Consider the following 20,945-nt stretch of genomic DNA (forward strand, 5'->3'; position numbering starts at 1 on the left):
TTTTTTCTGTACAACTTGCATATTCATAATATCCACGTGTGGACCTGATCCATGTTTCAAAACGATCTAAGAGTGTATTTCAATGAGTACTAGTTAGCTCCTATTTTTAAGTTCTTCCATGAATTTTGTTATAAAAAAATACACGTTTTCATACCTAAGGTGTAATATTTAATTTCAGTAGGGCCTACCAGTCTTTTCCTGTAGCCCACAATCAGCCCAATAGTCACTAATTGTATGCCTTCATCAAATAAATGTGTGATAATGAATTTTTCAATGTGTATCTTTTACTTGGCAGCCTGTTAAACTATTTGTTGGTATACATGGTTGTTTAATTTTTCATTATTGAACTTACAATTTGTAATGGCACGGTGCCTGACTGGAAATTCAATAGAGCTCATGGAAAGACAGATGAAACGTTTGTTTTAATGTTTAGAACATTAGTATTAACTATGTTAATAAATTGGATTTTACTGAAATCCTGGTCCTTGTTGCCAGTAACACATTTTGTTCCTTCTTCTAATGTTTGCAGAATTGTGAATATTAATTCAAAGGTAATGAGAGTCCAGACCCACACACATTCTTTGTTATTTCTGCTTCAAATTGCTGAAATGGGGGGTGATCTTTAGAGGTAGCCTAATGGCTAGATCGGTCACTTCGAAGCAGGGGAACCGGGTTCGAGCCTCGGCAGGGAAGCTCAACATCATGTGATTCTGGGTAAATCACTTAATCTCCCTGTGCCAAAAAAATAAATGTGTCCATCTGTAATGCAACTGGTGCTCATGTAAAGCGCTTTGATACCTTCGGATCGAGTTTGCGCAATATAAATCTCCCCCCAAAAAAAAGAAATATATATATATTTCATCCAGGATTATTAAGAAATGGGTTAGCCAGGCCAATCTGTGCCTTGCCAAATATGAGGCAATAACTCTTTGGGTAGTTTATTTAATTTATGAGAAAAATTATAAGTTTTCCGATTCACATTTTATTACTGTAATTTACAAGGTGTACACATGCCTCCATGCCACAGTTAGTTTATATTCTCACCTTTGTACAGGATCTCTCTTCATTTATTCACTTAAGCACCTTCTTCTTGTGTTTTAAGTTCTATATGTCACATGAGAATATACTTTCTCTTAGGAAAGCTCTCAACCTAGTAGGGAAGCACTTTTTGTCTTTGCTTTGGTTGTCTGCAGCACGAACAAATAAATGCACATTCTCTTCTGTTCTGGTGTGCTGATCATATTTGATTGATACCCAGTTGATGCTCGAGACCAGCTATGTTATTGTGAGTAAATACAGTGATCAGCAAACTAGGGTGGTCACCATTGTGTGCAGAAGGAACATCCTTCATATGTCATCAGTTTGATAGTATGACTTTACAATGGTTGCCTTTACCATACATGCATTTACCACGCATTGATTTTTTTTTTTTTTGGACCCCCCCTTTAAAAAATAAAATTATATTTTTTTTTATTGGGGGGGAACCCCTCCAAGCCTTTTCTTTTTTTAAATGACCTTTTATGATCCCATGGCCCTATCCACCCTAAAACCCTAAAAATACTTCTCCCACCCTATTCCCCTACCCATCTCTTAAGCCTAAAAATCCCTTTACCCTTACCCACCCCTAAGCCCTAAAAATACCCTAACCACCCTATACCCTTACCTACCCTTACCACCCTATACCCTTACCCACCCCTTTACCCGAAAATAAAAATAGCCTTACCACTCTATAACCCCTACCCACCCCATAACCCTAAAAATACCCTTACCACCCTATACCATTTCCACTCCTAAACCCTTAAAATTCCACTACCCACTCAAAACCCTAATATATAAATATATATATGTATACTTACCTTGTGTGGTAAAGGCACAAAAACCTATCTGCATGGTAATGGCTGTGTGGTAAAGGCGTTGCGTGGTATAAACTTTGTTGTAAAGAATGTTGCCCATCAGTTCAAATAGTGACATTCTGGTAGCCTTTCTGAATGCGGTTCAATTGCAATAAACAACTAAAAATTGTTATACTAGAGTAGATTATACATTACCTATTTTTGTGTCTGCCTCCAGTGAGATGGAGGTCAAAGATGAAATGTAACATAATTTTTAAGAAAGTATTTATTGTTATGAGAGTAGCTATTTCTCCCTGAAAAGCACTGCCAACCATGTCTTAAGCGTAACTATTATTGTAAAGGTTTCTTGCACTTTAAGAAAAACTGATACAAACCATACCTTACCAAGGTGGTCCCAGGTACATCTTGTTTTTGAGGACTGTACGTTGGTGAAATTAGAAAATATACATATACCTAATAAGTGTCATCTGATGATTTGAGAACTGTATGATCCTGGGGGTCTACGAATGATTGGTGGGAGTAGGGATCTGTGGGAATACCTTATCTGTGGCAGGTTGGGGAAACTCTATCTGTATCGTAAATGGATGCAGAGACTCCTGTTTAGGTCAAGATTGGCAGGGAGGAGCTTCTAGTATGCTATGACCATCATCCCTTGAAGCCAAGATTTTCCTACTGAGCAATCTCACTGTAACTAAGGGCCTGATTATGATGTCAGTCGGAAACTAAACCTCCCGACTCCTTGTCGGATTCCGACCCACCGATTATGATGCTTCCGATCAACGTTCGGAAAGTCTCCCATTTACTTCAATGCGAGCCTGTCTTCCGACCGACAACACAGGCTCCCATTAAAAAAAAAAAAAAAAAAAGTGGTGGTTGCGGAAAACTTTGCACGCCTATGGCTGGCACCCCATGGTGCCTGCCACACTGTGCATGGTTTTAAAGGGGGTCCCTTGGGTACCCCCTCAACCCCAAACCGGAGGCCTCAGGATGAAAGGGGGCCTGCTAGGGGCCCCAAAAGTCAGGTTGCAACAGCCTTTTCCTGTAAAACAGTTGAAAATGCTGTCTACATTCGACATCGCAATGCATGTGTCATAAATGTGGTCTGTAGAGCTGTACGATTCGACCGACTCAGTTTCCGAATGCCTGTCGGAACCAATTCAGAATGACCTAACGGTTATCTTTCCATTGTAATCGGTCGGTCGGAAATGTTTCCGACTCGGTCGGAAACCTAGGTTCTGACATGGTTTGGGTAAACCCGAATGCTGTTCGGAGCCTTTCCGACCAACATCGTAATCAAGCCCTAAGTCATTAAGAGAAAGTAAAACAAATATATGATGTTCTGTAAGTGTACGTTACCTGAAAACCAATTGACGGCTTTCTAAATGTAACTGTGTTGAACAGCAATATTTTGAACATGATAATTGTGTTTTACACATTTTGGTCAAGGCTCACTCTAAGATCTTTAGAACCTGTGTAGCCTGCAGGGATGTAATTCAAATGAACTTTTTTTATGATATAGAGCAAATTGATTTCTCTATAGGAATCAGCTAAACTTCACATTTTCGCATGGCCATTGCTATAGTAAATGTATGCCCTTTGTTGAGGTTTGCAAAACGGTGCCCCATTGTGCTTTCCATACTTTCTCTAAATATTGTACTCATCACCTAATTCTAGGTCTAGTGTCGAGTTTATTTATGGTAGATTGTAGAACAGCTCTTCTAAATTGTTTGTCTAACTCTTTCTCTCTACCCAGTTCAGCTCCACTTAGCATTTTCTTAAAAGGGTTGATGCACGGAAAATACTAAGATTTAGTTCTGTACGTGCTGAGTAGCAAAACTGGTCCTGGTGGGCATTGCATTGACTGTGTGAAGCATAGGTGAACTACATTTTAGTTAATCAATAAACGTAGTCTAATATTTACTTGTTCCACATGTCCTTTCCTAATTCATTATTCTAGCTTCCTCCCTTGCTGCTCTTCATTTTACCCACCATTTTGAAGAGTTGCTCAGTTTGTATTAAAGGAGGGCCAGGAGACTTTGTTAGGAATTAGTGAACCGTGAATGCAAAACTTTAGCTTTGAGTCTATGCCCTTAAACATATTTCATCTTCCACAATTATAACTGGAGTATTTCCCACTAAAAAGGCTTTGTTATAATACATCTGAGTCAACAGTGTTTGATACAGGCAAAGTGTTCTGTTGTTCTGCAGAAAAAGAATAGACATAAAAGACTTGTGATTGCAGAGAGTCTGAAGAGAAAAGGAACACAACAAAGGTACACGCTGTGTAGATCAGAAACCTCAGCTAACCCCACTCAACTGTGCCACAAGACCAACAATGCTGCTAATATATTCTCCACCTCCTCAAGGCTAGGCTGCCATGAATGACCACAGACAAACCTGCAAGTTGAGTCAAGCCTGCTTTTTAAAAGAGAGTTCAGACCTTCTCTATTGATGTCTCTCATGCTCTTGTAAAAACAATGTGCACTACGTTGTATTATTTTAACGCAGAATGAGCGCTCAGATGAATGGGAGATTTGTTCATAAGGGCCAGTAAAATAAGCACGATTGATTGCGTAGATTGTCTGCGCCGTGATCCCACTTGCTTACACATTGCTATTGGCTTCAGCTCAAACACAGTTTGTCAACAATTTTAGTATAAGGAACATAATGGCTTTTTATTTGGAGTTTATAATGTACGCACCTTACTATTAAACTCTACAAAAAGTTCTGCGAGGCCGGGAAAAAGAAAGCAGCCCAGACATATCCCATTACTCTAATGTCTGCTACAATCTGCAGGAGCATTATTTTTCTACAACAGCAAATCTTCTATGTCCTATAAGAAAATGTTGTACTTGATGTAGAACAGCTCAGATGTTTCTATCGCAGAAGCGGCAGTCTCATTCTGATAGAGGGTGTCCCAATGCAAAACCTGAACACAAAAAAATACAATAAGACGACATATAACACAAATGTTAAATAGGGAGTCATGACATATGCCCATCGCTGTTCCTGTGACAGTTCTTCGCACATAAACATGACTTCACCATAAAAGAAAGTACCACCAGCATTCGTACTATTATTATACGCCAGGGTGTAGCTCCCATTAGAACTGCGTGCCTATAATATGTATGTGGTTGTTACTTAAATGTGTTGCAAACTATATCATACTAAATATGCAGCTTGTCTGGTGTCACCACCACGCCGATCTCATGCTGTTCATGGTGTTGTGGTTGACAGATGTTAAATATTCGCCTAGAACTACAGATTTTGCAGGCAAGCAGATGTTATCCATCAGGATAGTGATGCAGTCATAAGCCGGTGTTTAATTTACATTGAACATACTGCAATGCTAGGTTCTCCTTTGCCACTGTAGTTTCTTTATCCCCCAGTATGTAAATAACATGTTGCCAATCTAGTTTCTATGTTGATCCAACAAAGCATACTTGGTCATCAGTGGTGTAAACCCGCAACCCCTGCGGTGCGGGGGGGCGAGTTCAGGGGGCCCCCTCAGCACACTCCAGTGGGACGAAAGTGGTTGGGGGCCTCCATGTACTTTGCAGGGGTGCCCCCTCATGTTTTGTTACGCCGCTGATGGTCATATAATTTTCTACACGTTACATCTGGAAATCCTTCCTCCCGTCTCCTGCCCAGCTTCCTTCCCAGCACTAAGAAGCGCAACAGTGACACGCTGCAGTTCCATGTTGTTGGAGGTGCATACAGAAAGTATTAACATTTGGGCTTCGAGGCATGGCTTTCCCACCATGGCAAAGAAGCCGTGCTTCTACACTACAGTTCAGGTGCTCAGTACTCCCGCGCACTTGCCGAGTGCAGTGTGCAGCAGCGTTATGCTGTTACTCAGGCCTGAGCTGGGCAATGACAATTCAGCACACTGTAGCGAGAAGGCAAACAGTTGAAATGTACTAAGAGAGTAGAGCCTTTGTGTGGGTTACACCTCTCACAACGTTTCTCCTGCTAAGAGAACTTCTCGAGAGGAGTGACGTGTCCTATGCCATTCTTCAGTCCTTAAGCGGCCAGCCCTAAGTCCCTATGGAGTATCCTGGCCCCAAGTCCGGTACTGGTATTCCAGCAGTGGTATGTTATATTTACAATCAAGGCTGGCAGAGGCTCAATAGTTGTTGTAGTTTCCTATATTGACATAAAGGAGGCACTGAGTGGGCACGACCAGATTTTCCCTTTTAAATAGGAGTTGGTTTCTGATTGTTAAAGATTCCATTTGTAGGTCTGGCATTAACCACAACCTCTTATTATTGTACTAAATTACATTTAGAATATTCTTCCAGGTACTTTCGGTCCTACTTCTTCATCCATTGGTCTCTTATGCTGTAATTCACATTTTCTTTTGTCCACTACAGCATGAGGTAGTGTCAGTCCACTTCAGCCATTGGCTGACTTCACATTAAGTGACGCAATTCTATCCTCTGAAAAGGAGAGCATGTGCAGACAAAGTTGTTCCCTTTAGTGCCAGCGACTACTTGTGCAATGCCTGCTTTTTGATACCAAAAACCTATTTTTGCTTTTAGACGTTTTTTAGATTAATGATGGCCTGGGAGCATTCTCAACAATAACGTTTTGCAAAAACCATTACACACCAAGCATTGGCAAATCCAAATACCAGCAGCGAACTCCAGACCTATAGGGGTTGCCAACGCTGGTCTGACACCCTCTTGAACCTCCCTATAGATTGGCTAAAAATAAAAACAATTCGGACTATATCTCTTCTTTTTTCCAGATTTAAAATGCATTAAAGGGTCAGTAAGGTTTCTGTTTTTTGAGACTGTTGTGTGATTTCTACCACAGCTAATGGTTACCATAGGGGGGCGTTAATAAGTGGAGCTAAGAGCTAAGTCTGTATTAAATAATCATTTGTAATGTTGGCCGAAGTTTATTTTAATATAATATTAAAATTACTACTTAGTCTTGGCATAAAATAAGGTATTGTAAACTTATTTTCAACATGCAAGCTGTTCTATGAATTAATAATGTTTAACTATGGTACCGTCTCAAAGAAAGTAGTAAATAATTTAAATGGAAACAAACCACAAAGACCTTTTGTCATGTGGTTACAGCCACAAAAGCATTAAGGACATTGCATTTAGGAAGAGATGACATGTTTAGTTGTATTTTATTGATTTATTTTGTGTTTTTGTTGCAGCACATATGTGTTTGACAGTATAGATACAAGGATAAAAGAAGAGTCCGCATCAATATTGCTTTGTTTACATTATGACTCAGTACCAGATATTGAGACACTACTGACCTTTGTGTCATAAAAATGAACCTTTAGAGAATTTTCAGAAAAGCAGCTTTGTTACAAAATGTTGTTTACAAAGAACAGAACGCTATGGAAACAAATTGTACTTGTTAACCCATTTTTTTTAAATAAACTAATTGGGCCGTGCTGGTAACGCAACCATTAATTCCCATGTGCTTTACATTTTGAAGCTTGCTCTCATGAGAAAAATTAGACTGAATTGATAGCTCAGTGGGTAGAGTGGCTGCCCTGCAGGTCGCATATTCAAATATCACAGGGCCATTGAGTACTTTGGAGAATAATACATCGACTCCATTGGGTTGGATAACAGGCACGCATATTGTCTAAGTGCAGAGGAAAAAATCAATTTATAGTGTGTTTTATTTTATGTGTGCAAGTAATTTTTGTAGCTGATAATGGAATGGCAATAAAGTACCCAAGCCACAAACTGTGCACAGTCAGAGTCTTTTTACATCTGACAGACTTAGGATGATGCTCATTCTGTGGAGTTATATTTGGCTGTGTGCTATCCTTCATTCCCCACGTTGATGTGGTGGCCAGTTACAGGAATGGATCAGGAAATCAAAACCGCTCAGAAACATCGTTAGAGCCCAAATTGCAGGTGAGGAGCCAATGGATCCTGCCCACTACATGACTGCTTTGGAACATTCTCCGCCATTGAGTTTTTTTTTTTAAATTTAAGTTGGACCAAGCCGTGCCCCAGCACCAAAGGCAACCACCCTGCAGAAAGACAGTTAAGACTCAATGTAAAACAGAGAAGGGGCTGCTACTAAATAGTCGTCAATTAGACGTTTAATCTATAGCGGGATATTTTCAGCTTCATCTGCGAACTGTCTATGCCAGGTTGATGAATAGATACTTCTCGCACACATCCGAAATGTCATGAGCACATCCATTATACAATAAGGTATTGCTGAACCAATGAATCTTGTCCTCATCACCTGTAATTCTAAAACTGCTAATTCATAGGTCCTCCCAAACAATCACACGTGTTCTACTCCATCCAAATTCTGTCGTAAAATAGCAAGACATGTTCAGGAGTAAAATTAAGCAGCAGCATCTTCTCCTTGGCTGCCAGAAATGAAAAACCTACTGGCTGATGTCTGAAAATACCTCCTCGGTGACAGCCGGTGGCAGCTCCTATGCTAAGGCAGAGAAGCGTTGCCCCACTGCCAGGATTAGCAAAGAAAGGAAAAAATAAAATGATAATAACGGAATGTTATTAAAATTTCATTGTTTTCTCCTGCTGCAGCAGTGTGTGAGGGGGCAGGGTGGAGCAGCAGGGGAGGAGTGGTAGAACACTCCTGTGCGCAATGGCTGTTTGGTCGGCCCTCTTGGGCAGCCCAAAACAGTCATGCACACTCGCCAGTTCTCCATGCCGGCTACAGTACAGTCTGCATTGAGAATATGCCCACCTCTCCAGCCCCTGGCTGAGAGCTGTGTCACAACGCTCCATTAGAGCGTTCTGATCGGCTTAGGGGTAGGAAGCTGGCTGCCTGCTTCTTGTTCCGACCTGGAGTTGGACACATGCAAGCAGGAGAGAAGACGTGGGACCTGGCGGCGGCAAGGTAAGTTTTATTTTTGATTTTGTTTAATTTAAAAAAGAAATGGGCCCACTCGACCCCCGTTCTCCTACCCCCCAACTGTGAGCCGTGCCAGCCACCCATGCACCGGCCTTGTTAACAGATGCACACCCTCTCTTTGGCCTCTGGCTACTGATCTAAAATGTATCCAGTCTTTGCACTTAAAAAGGAGCCAGCCACAATAATGATCAAGTGCAGTGTCCCAAGCCCTCAATACAGGAACATCCACAACCCCGAAATAGCAGACAAAACCGTGTTTCCACTTCCGATTTTAGATATTCATCTTGGAGAAAAAAAGTTGGTAAGACAATAACTTTCTATGCTTCATGATCTGTAAGACCTTGCACCTCCACAAAGTAAGCTGGGAGTGAAAATCTCTAGGTGTACCTGGATGGATATTCCATGCCAACCCCAAAAACGCCAAAGGCTATAACAAAACTAAAATGCAGCCATGATCAACATTTTTCTCCTAATCGTAGAACCCTGACCACAAAAAACCACCGTAAAAGCCCTACACTGGCCCCTGCATTAAACCTGTTAGGTTAGAGTTAAATGTGTTAACCCCTGTACCAAGCATAAAGCCTACTGGAGCAAGGGCATAGCTTCACTTCGCAAATTGGGTCCATATTATGTCTAGCCAGAGACTTCTGAGTCTGCATTCTAGACGGTGCCCCGGGGGAGGCGGGCAATTAACTTGTCTGACCATTTTTTGTGTCCCCAGGGCACTGTTGTATTACAGAAGGGGCTGCAGACTCTTGTGCGGACCCCTTTTGTAATTCTGATTGTGCCAGTGTACATGTAATGCTGGTGCTATCTTAAGAGGGCGTTACGTCATTTCTATGCCCAGTGCAAATGAGGGAAACACTGTGGTGCTGCACCAGCGCTATATGTTGGACATGGGCACAGAGGAAAAGAGGCTTCCAGAGGTGCACTGACCAAAAAAGGTGGCACACAATCAGAGTGCCCCTCCAGGGCAGACCTCTGGAGAGTAAAAGGACCTCCCCCACTCCCCACCTATCCTCCTGCATGTCGGTGCAGTCACTCACTGCACCTGATTGCAAGGGGATGTCTGCCACCCCTTTGAAGTGCAGGCGGTTGCCTCCTGCACAGTGAAAGATTGACTGGAAGCCTTAAACACCTGTTGGGTCTTTTATTAATACCCAGCCCTCAGGGCATGTACACGTTTGGAGCTTTCCTGGGGGGCAGCACATAGTTATTTTAGTGTACACAGCTCTAGCCTGTGCCAGGCGCACCCACATACAGAGCTGCACATACAGGGGCAGTGCGCGCTTACCACAATATGCTCATGGTTGGCAAAATCAAACACTATCCATCCATTACAGTTCAGGTAGCAAGATATGGGGAAGGGGGTGTCTACGACCGGGCAGCCTAGGGTTCCGGAATGGCAGTGATGCAACCACAAAGTGAAACCGATGCACCTGCTCTTTGGGAAATTCTTGAGAACCCAACACAACATGGTCATCGCGGTCAATGATGATGCAAGCATGTCTCGGTTGGGCAGAATTGAATAACCACTCCGGTTCCTTCCACAAGCGCACGGTTGGAATTATCATGACAACCAAGGCACACAACCCAGTTTGATAGAATATAGCAAAGAAAAACAACCTCTGGATAAAGAGGAAGCTGACATCACAACAGTGCAAAAACTTGTGAAGAAGAAAGCTGGGTAAGGAGGCACTTTGTCTTAGGAAGTTCTCTTCCTCCAAATAATAAACCTATTCTGTCCATAGTGTTACTCTGCTGTGCAGCCAAATACCACTTAGGCGTGGGCATGTACTGCAACCACAGTTGGCTAGGTAAACACTAACCGGTCATTTACCTTCTTGTTGATGAAGCTTGTGAAGAACCTGCCTAGAGTGGAGTTTCCTACGCCTCTGGTAGCCGAAAGTCAACTGTTGATACTACGTCGGTGACAGGTGTCCTTACCAGGCTGTGAAAGGCAGTGGCCTCTCTGTACTACTGTACTGCCCATAAGTGGCTTTTGTCATACAGTGTGTTTTCTGTGTGCTGTCTTCTGCAGATTTTCCATTTCATTGTGCTGCCAATAGCGGGCATTTTTGATATCCAATTCAATTACACAAATGTTGTGGACTTCCTAAAAATTAAAGGCAAATTCAGCCCTGCTACTTTTAGAACCTGTGAAATGATGGTTACTCCCAGGTACTTGAATAGAAGAATGTGGATATCTGAATTATGTCACTTGCAGTAATTCACAATTACTTACTGGTAATCTTCATTACTCTAGTTAGTCTTCTTTGTCGCGGGTCTTGGATTCTGCAGGGGAGTTCTTAGAAAGAGGAGTCTAAAAAGAGAAAGGACAACAAGTATTTTTTTGCCTTAATATTTTTTTTCTAAAAGGCAAGTAGATTGGTTGTCTCCTTGGTAGAACTCACCTCAGTATGTAAGGACTCTTGAAATGAAGATTAACGAGGTCACAGGGGTTAACCTTATAACAAAGGCAACAACCATTGGCAAATTGCAACAAGCTTTAGCAATAGGTCTGACTTTAATGCGCCAATGTTTTGAACGTAGACATTCACAAAATCCATTTATGTGTGTTGCATGCACAAATGCTGTTTATTACATTAAAGGTTGCCATACAGGCTTTACCAATGCGGAGGAGTAGCAAAAAAGGATTGTTTTTTACATCAAATGCACATGGGGGATACACAATTGAATGTGACAAACAGCGTGATGATTCTGTGTACTTTTCAGATGTAAAAAAGTCCCACGTGCAGTAAGGAACCTAAAAACACTCATGCTGATTACAAGCTGCCCATTAATCATTTTTTGACTTTCTACTTTAATTCACTCCAGTTCACTCCATAATGGAGATTTGAGTCTATCTGAATTGAAATCTGCTTCTTGTCACTGTGAAGAACAATGCTTCTTGTTGCAAAACGTGTCACCCGCTGATGTGTTGCTGGTGTTTTTCAGAGGGCCTGAGCTGCATGAACAAAGATCACGGCTGTGCCCATATTTGCAGAGAAACCCCCAAAGGAGGAGTATCCTGCGAGTGCAGGCCAGGCTTCGAGCTGGCGAAGAACCAGAGGGGCTGCATGTGTGAGTACTCTGCTGCTGTAAACAAAGCGCCTCCCAGATGGGCCGCAGATGGTTCCCTTCATACTTCAAGGCGTGTTATTTGATGTGGTTCAGAATCCAGCGCCGCTGACAATTCGATGTGAGTCGGGTTTGACCGTTATGGAAGGCAGATTGATCTTGGCAGGCTTGTGTTTGAAAGCTGACCGTTTAACGGCCTAGAGAGAAAAGGTGTGCGCGCAGTTTAAGATATCTGCAGTTCACGAGGTGTCATCGAATTGGGAGAAGTGAGGTTAGACGCCATTAACATTTCAACAAGGTTTACCAGTGTGTCTGACAAGAGGAACACAGACAGCTCGAGTAAACAATGTGTGGTGAAAAGAGCGGCTCTTTGAAGAGCATGACTAAGTGAATGGTAGGTGGGTTGTGAGGTAGGTTGGCCCAGAGGCGAGTTGGAGGTACAAGGATGACAGCCATTTCCGTTCCTAAGCTAAACGATTCAACCAAATTGTAAACCTAAATGGATGTGCTCATGGCAACCAAGGATGGCCAAGCGCTACCTTATGTTATGCTCTTGTTTGATGTTGAATTTATGTTCACAACTGACTGTTCTTCCAGAGCTGTCACAGGTCCCAAATCCAAGGAAAGCCCTTTTCTTCCTCGGTGCAACTTTCTCCATTGTAGCTGGGCTTCACTTGGACATGGCCTAACGGCTAGAGCGGTCAACCCCAAAGCTGCGGAACCGGGTTCGAGTTTTGACAGGGACGCTTAACATCCTGTGATTCTGGGCAAATCACTTAATCTCCCCGTGCCTAACAAAAATTAATGTGTCCCTCTGTAACGCAACTGGTGCTCATGTTAAGCGCTCTGATACCTTCGGTTAAAGTTCGTGCTATATAAAACTCTTTACAATTTTTTTTTTTTTTTAAAGTTGAGTAGTCTGATCAGTTTTCCCCTTTTGATTCATAGTGTGTCACATTGTCTTGCGTTCAGCAGGCAAAATAGGAACACCTAGTGGCCTGTCTTAAGAGTTTTGCACCCCTTGAGTTTGTGCAATTCACACACCTCATGTCTCTTATCCTATCCATGTTCCACTCTTCTCTTGCTTAAGTTTCTTCCCCGTACAGCCTCCTTTCTGGCCCTGCTTCGTATCCCATGGAGTCTACCTTTGGCTTCCCCCAGTCTTATACATGCACTTCCGTCTCTTGCTGTACTGTCAGCCGAGACTCCTGCTGGAATTTTTTTGCCCCTTAAGTTCTCGTTTTCCGACATCTCCCTTCATATATAACTGCAAAGAATGAAAGAGTGGGCATAGCTGGACAGGATTAGGACTTACGTCGACAGACTTGTTTAGACCAGAAAACGTAAAGGAGACCCTTGTGAGAATCCGTGAGAAGAAATAGAGGCCTGGCAGCATGCAACATTCCACAATACCAGGGATGTCCAGTGGACAGTACAGCTGTCTGGAAAAATAAGCACCTTGAATCCTTTGCAAGTCATGATATCAAAGATCGCTCACAGATCATTCATATGGAAGGATTTCTAAGGCAATTCATGTACCATAAGAAAACAAGTTACTTACCTGTAACTACAGTTATCCAGTATTGGTATCTTTCATAGACTCACATGCCTGAATCATTCCCCGTCGCCGAGGCGGGAGACCCACGGTAAAATACAAAAGCAGTGCCTAAGTAAGTAAAAGTAATAGGCTAAAAGAAAGCCAGAGGCCTAAAACTTAGTAGCCTATCTACATCATTATACGAAAAGAACTAAAAAATAGTTCCAACCAATCAGCTACCAGCACCCTCTAGAACCTTCCCAGCAGAGGCAGTTCTCCTCAGATTTTCTTAGCACAAGTGGGAAACATGGATCCCAACCAAAGAACTGTCTCGCTGGGGAGGAGGGTGGGTGCATGTGAATCTATGAAAGATGCCAATACTGGATAACTGTAGTTACAGGAAAGTAACTTGCTTTCTTATCGAGTATTGGGGTATCTTTCATAGATTCACATGCCTGAATCAGAATAGCAAGCAGTAAGCTAAAACAGTGTTGTTTGCGGATGGTGGGAGACAGGGTTCATAAACTCCCAAAACACATGCAGAAAGGTTAGAACATTAACAAGCTTGTTATACTGTCAAATAAACAGAATGCATGTTAAGAAACAGTACCTATGGAAGGCAAATTTAAAATACAAGGAAATACATAAATTTGAAGCCATAAACATAATGCATATATATATATATATTCACTGAAAAAACCATAGGTTTCACACATGTTATAGTTAGCGGAAATTTTACTGATAAAAAACCAATGAAATTCCCCGTTATAGTTAGTGCAGGCAACTATAACTCATGCGACCGCAATCCTCTGCTGATGCTAATACTGTATTTAGACACTTATTTGCCCATGTCTTCTTCCATACATTTTTAGCTATACATATATTACAAATATTTTTTTTTCATAAAGACACATATGTCATCAGCAGAAGATTGCGGTCGCGTGAGTTATAGTTGCCTGCACTAACTATAACGGGGAATTTCATTGGTTTTTTATCAGTAAAATTTCCGCTAACTATAACATGTGTGAAACCTATGGTTTTTTCAGTGAATTTGCAAGGTTTTTTAAATGCTAATTCCTAACTATAACGTGTGTGAAACCTATGGTTTTTTCAGTGAATTTGTACGGTTTTTTAAATGCTAAGTTACTTTACGCCATTCGTGGCGTGCGCACCCACTTAACGCAGTTCGTTCCGTGCGCGCACGGTGCGCTTCGTGCACCGTGCGCTTCGCGCACCGTGCGCGCACAGTGAGCACGCGGTGCGCTTCGCGCACCGCGCGCCCACTTTACGCAGTTAGTGCCGTGCCCACGTTACGCTAGATGGGCCATGTACGCACGATGCGCTTCGCGCACCGTGCGCACATGGAGGACATATGATGCACTTCGTTTTGAAAGGTAATATTTTAATTTTTCTTATAAGTTATAAGCCATGCACTAATGGTGCCCTTCGGGCACCATTTGCACACGGGGTGGAGAGAGTTTGGATAATTTTTTTTTTAAATATTTTTTTTAAAAATATTTTAGTTTTTCTTATTTCTAATAAGCCATGCACAATTGGTGCCCTTCAGGCACCAATTGCACACGGGGTGGGGAGAGTGTGGATAATTTTTTTTTTATTAGAATTTTTTACCGTACGCGTACGGTAAGCGTAATCGGCGAAATTAGCGAAAAAATAATAAATTCCGTTTTTGGCCTTGGGGGATCTTTGGGGACTCCCTCAACATGGCTATGTGTGTGGGAGCTGTCTAAACAGCCCCTTTACATGTTTTTGTGCTTTCTATTTTGAACATCACTCTCATTGCGAGAGAGAAAATGGCGGCCGCCGCTTCCTGGTTTCGGCCGATTCGAATGTTTACTAAGATCTAAGAGCCAATCAGAATCGCGCTCGCGCACGCCACCGTACGCGTACGGTAAGCGTACCGTAAGCGCACCGTAAGCTGGCTCAGATATATATATTGATTTAAAGGCTATTTTCTCAGAATCTACTGAACAGATTTACACCAAACCTACAAAAGGCACTTCCTTGACCTGAGGACTAACTCTCTGCCAAATTTCTAGTAATTCTGTTCAGCCGTTCGGGCTGTAGCCCTGTCTAAAGGTCCTATGGAAAAATGCATGGGAAAAACGCGTTTTGGGACCCCCCTTTTATCTCAGCCCCCGCTTGACGAATCCCCCCGAGACTTTCAGGGTAGGAGCGGAGCGTAGCGCCCCACCTATTTTGAAAAATTCGCGAGGATTCGTCGACCGGCGCCACAGGTATTCAAAATAGAATGTTGCGGATTTCCTATGGAAACGTGGTCCTAACTATAACTACCTACTGGCGACCGCCAGTAGGTAATATATATATATCACATGAAACAGTGCACTATGGATAAAAACGTAAGTCTAACCTTAGTGAAAAAGATGTTGAAGAACGGCTTGTCCTACAACTGCATCGTCCTGCAGAGCAGATTGCAGACAGTAGTGTTTCGTGAACGTGTGGACATTCTTCCATATCGCAGCACAACAGATGTTTTCCGATGTTACTCTGGCAAATAGTACAGTAGAAGCTGCCATAGTTCTGGTAGAGTGCGCTTTGACCTTTCTTTCTAAAGGTTTGTTGGCTTTGTCATGACAGAAATGAATTGTAGAAGCCAGCCATCTGGCTATTGTTGCCTTAGTTACAGCAGTCCCAAGTGTGGCTTGACCATAGGCTACGAACAATTGATTGGATCGCCTGATGTCCTTAGACTTCTGTAAATAGAACTTTAAACAACGTTTAACATCGAGTGAGTGTAATGCTCTCTCCGCTGGCGTGGCTGGATCCGGAAAGAAAAGTTTAAGCTTTACGGGTTCATTTAAGTGAAATTGAGACGGTACTTTAGGGATGAATTTGGGATTTGTCCGGAGAGTTACGTAATCCCTAGAGAAATGCAAAAAGGGTTCTGAGATGGTGAAAGCTTGGATTTCACTAACCCTTCGAGCCGATGTAAGAGCTAGCAAAATAGCAACCTTCCATGTGAGAAACTTGAGCTCAGCTTTGTGGATAGGTTCAAATGGTCTTCTCATTAATTGAGCCAACACTGTGTTTAACTCCCACTCTGGAGGAGGTGCACGTATCGGAGGGAAAACTCGAAAGAGTCCTTTCATAAATTGTTTGACTAGTGAAGAGGAACAGAGCGAAGGTTTATTAGAACTCTTCCTGAATCTGGAAAGCGCAGCAAGATGAACCTTAATTGATAAACACAAGCCCAGCTTTGGCCAGGGATAATAAATAAGGAAGAATTTGTTCCACAGGAGCTTGGATAGGGTGGACATCATTCACATCACACTAATGACAAAATCGCTTCCACTTTGAGCGATAAGTTTTGACTGTACTCTGGGCACGAGATTTGGCCAGAATTTCACGACAGTCCCGAGAGATGTTCAGATCTTTGAATTCTAAGAAATCAGGAGCCATGCGTGCAAGCGCAACGACTGTGAATCTGGATGAAGTATTTGAGCCCTCTCCCTTGACAACATCGTGAGTGTTGGTACTAGATGGATAGGATTGTCCTGAGATAGTAGAAGCAGTTCCTGAAACCAATATTGCCTTGGCCAACAGGGTGCAATCAGGATGAGACGGCAACCCTCCATCTTCATTTTGCAGAGCACTTTCGGAATCAAAGGTATTGGGGGAAAAGCGTAGGCACAAAGCCCTGACCATCGCATGGACAGGGCATTCCCTCTTGATCCCTGTTGAGGGAACCTGCTGGCATAATAATAATGTGACTCTGTGACCATTTTATATACTTTATTGCCTCTATTTTCGCCGCATTTTAAATAAAGCGCTTGATTTCTTTGCACATTGCACATCGTTTTAATCTGCTCATAATTTCAAACTCGACGTGGTATCCTACCTAAATTGTTTTTCCCCGCACTGCCTTGCTCCCTGAGCCTACCTCGGTCGATTTTGGGGCTGGGAGGCTCTCCCTCGAATCGGCAGAAGCGCGGCGGCCATTTTGGGTAGGGGAAGCGTCCAGTCACCAGCATAAAAGGCAACGGTCATGTCTCCGCGCAGCGTACGCGGTCAGCGGACGCGCCGGATCTGTGCTGGAGTCGTGCCAGAGTCCTGCCCGTCTGCGCCCGTCCGCGATCAGGACGCGGCCGAGGCCAGGTACTCTGTGGAAACCCCAACATCTTGCTTCAAAACATATAGTAAGGAGTCTCTCTTTTTTCGATACAACACAAATGCTGTGCTCTCACTGTTTCTCTTCAAAGGGACTTAGCCCTATATCCAGAGTTGGGCATACCTTGCAATATGCTGAATGACACATTGGTCCTCTGCCCCTTTGATCAGCCGCCGTCTCAGGCCCCTAAAGACACCAGCAATTTCTCTATTAAGGCTGGCCTAATTAATTGTCGCTCCCTGCCTAAACATTCTCTCGATATCGCCCAGTCTCTGATGGACAATAACTGGGATTTACTTTTTCTTACGGAAACATGGCTGGAGGATGAATCTAATCCGTCTTTATGCCTGGCCATTCCCCCGGAATAGAATATCCTATGCGCCAATAGAGCGGGTCGCAACCGGGGAGGTGGGGTAGCTATTATTTATAGATCCCAATGGACGATCTCTTCCTTCCCTTACACACAAATTGAACTGATTGAAGCCCTTCCCTTCTGTATTAAATTAGCTGAACACACCACACTGACAGGGCTACTGGTCTATCGCCCTCCTAAATCTAAGGCTTCCTACTTGGCTACATTCTTGGACTATGTCCTTCAGGCTAGCCTACGCTATGCCAATTTTACCTTACTAGGAGACCTAAATTTACACGCAGAGGACTCTTCTGACAAGCTTTGCCTTAACTTTCTTTCTACTTTAAAAGATGCTGGATTAAGCCAATTGGTTTCTCAACCTACGCACAAAGTTGGTCATACTCTTGATCTTGTTTGCTCGAATTTCTCAAACATCCTGATTGAGGATCCCTATCCGGTGATTTGGTCGGACCACTTTTTTATCCCTTTTGCTATTCATTTTTGCCAGCATGTGAGACCTAGAATTCCCCCTAAGGCGGTAGGACGTAATTGGAGTAAGATCTCCCCTGACAGTGTCGCTCTACATCTTGTAAATACCACTCCTAGAGACGCCCCTGATTTAGATTCACGCCTGACTAACCTCAACTGCTGGGTCACCTCTGCTATTGACTCGCTCGCTCCTATGCGACCGATTAAAACCTTTCGAGCAGCTCCCTCCGCCCCATGGTACTCCGACGAGCTTCGGAAATATAAATCTTCTTGTAAGCTGTTGGAACGCCGGTGGAGGTCATCCTATTCTATTGACACAAAACTTAAATATAAACTGTCCCTCAAAGAATACCGTAGGAAAATAATTGAGCATAAAAAACGTTACCTGGAGGAGAAAATTAATAGAGTGCATGGCTCGGCCAGGGAAATTTTTAACACAGTGAAGACTGAGGACCTCCGCAACCTCCTACATTTATCCTGAATCCATCCTGCCTCGATTGAGGGGACTGTGTTGGTGAGCCTGAGCTGAGGTGGTACCCGTTTTCCGTTCTCGAATCGGACCTCGGGTGCCGGAGTGAGCACCGATTGAAGTTTGCGGCCTTCTTCTCGCCGAACCCCGGATTTGCGTTGGGGGGTGACCCAGTGGCAAAGTGAACAACAACGGCGGGCCGGGCCTGGCGAGTCGCGTACCCCGCACTTTCGCTTTCGCTTTTGCACCGTCTCTGCAAGTGAGATCGCGGAGCCTCTTGTGTTGGTGTGGCCTCGCTGGGGGACCCTGCCTGGCTGCCGGCTGTGACCCACCCCGCCGATCTGGGGTGGCCCCCCCCGGAGCTCGTGGCCCTGATTGCCTGCCCTCTACGGCGTTGCTGGTGCGATTGTGGGACCAGCGGCGATGGCCACGAAACAGGATGGAGATCGGTCAAAGACCAAGTCGACCCGGCATGGCACCGTCCATCAGGCCAACAGCATGGACCGCTATACCCTCCAGAGGGGATCTCCCGGCGGACCGCACAAGTCCCCTGAGGGCCCTTCTGATGCCCCGGACTTGCCCACGGATCTGACTCTCATGGGCGCCATTTCCGAGATGAAGGCCTCGGTGGGCCAGCGGTTCGACACCCTGGCACAGAAGATCGACGCGGTCCTTGTGGATGTTGGCCTGGTGAGGGCCGATCTTTCCAAGACCAATGATCGAGTTGATTCTTTGGCCCAAACCGCATCATGCCTTACGACTGAGGTGGCGGCACTACAACTGGAGGTACGCCGGCTGAGTCAGGCGAGCGCACTTGTGGATCGGCGCCTTGAGGATTCCGAGAGTCGGGCCCGGAGGAATAACATCCGCATCATCGGAGTACCCGAGGGACGGGAGGAAGCGGCGGCGGATCTATTTGTGGAGGACCTGGTCGCTACCCATCTCCAGCCTCGCGGACTGAGTAAATTCTTTGCTGTGGAGAGGGCCCACAGGGTTCCCGGGGGAAGGCCGAAGGTCGGAGCCCCTCCGCGACCTCTCATTGCCCGGATTTTTAACTTTCGGGACAGAGACGCGATCCTGCAAGCTTCCAGACTACATGGGCCGGTTAAGTTGGAAAATATGGAGGTGAACTTTTACCCTGATTTCACCCAAGCGGTCCAGAAGCAAAGACTGAGCTTCCTGGGCGTCAAACGCCGACTCCGGGACCTGAACTTAAAGTACGCCATGCTCTTCCCGGCCAAGCTGCGAGTGGAGGTGGATGGTCGCACGCACTTTTTTGATCGTTCCTTAGCGGCCGGGGACTGGCTGGACACTCTGTCTGGGGATCGTGATCGGGATGGCGGGGGGGGGGGCGGCGGGAGGAGACGGCCCACTGGATCGGGACTGAGGGGTCAATATTGGGCCTCACTCTGGACGAATACGATGCTACTTTCGATCAAGCGTCTGTCTTTGTACATTCCCCTCCCATGGAGGTTGTGTGGGGTCTAGAAGGGGTACTCTTTCCTCCTCTAGGGGGTCTAGCTAGTTTCATTCTATAGGGGCGACAGGCACACTGCAAGTTGGGGGGGCTGTCCGGGCTCATGCAGGGGTGCAGGGAGGGGGTGGGTTGGGGTGGGGTGTTGTTCGTTTACACCACAAGGCAAACATATTATTGTGTTATCTCTACAGTGCTCTCTGGGGGACGAGTGATGACTTTGGTTTACGATGGGGGGTAGGGGACTGAGTTTGTTGTCCTGGAATGTCAACGGACTGGGGGACAGGATAAAACGAGGTGTGGTCCTGCAGTTCTTGAAGCGAATTTCGCCCGATATAGTTTTTCTGCAGGAGACGCACCTCATTGGCAACTCCTTTTGCGCTATGAATCGACGGGGCTACCGCCTTGTGGCCCATTCGGGCTTCACGTCTGGCTCAAGGGGTGTGGGTATTATGGTTAAAAACTCGCTCCCGTTGGAGATTGATGAGGTGCGCCATGACGATAGGGGACGTTACACGGCTTTGGTGGGCTGAATGGAGGGCAGAGAGGTCGTTTTTGTGTCAGTATATGTCCCACCGGGGCTGCAGACGACCACCTTTGCGGACCTGGGGCGCCTCCTCCTTGGCCTTCCGGAGGGGATTCTAGTGGTGGGGGGGGATTTTAATGC

The 20,945-nt window shown here is 44.5% G+C and overlaps 1 protein-coding gene across 9 annotated transcripts in view; it reads left to right on the forward strand.

Annotated features, from left to right (window-relative positions):
* SCUBE2 (signal peptide, CUB domain and EGF like domain containing 2) overlaps positions 1 to 20,945 on the forward strand; it is a 486,721-nt gene that overhangs the window by 143,186 nt on the left and 322,590 nt on the right. For all 9 annotated transcript variants that reach the window (XM_085648142.1, XM_085648144.1, XM_085648145.1 and 6 more), the window contains exon 5: positions 11,688 to 11,813. In XM_085648142.1, coding sequence (XP_085504268.1) covers positions 11,688 to 11,813 — 126 coding nt within the window. The remainder of the gene's footprint in view (positions 1 to 11,687; positions 11,814 to 20,945) is intronic.

The sequence above is a fragment of the Triturus cristatus genome, chromosome 3_2 (assembly GCF_964204655.1).
Source record: "Triturus cristatus chromosome 3_2, aTriCri1.1, whole genome shotgun sequence".
Lineage (NCBI taxonomy): Eukaryota > Metazoa > Chordata > Amphibia > Caudata > Salamandridae > Triturus > Triturus cristatus.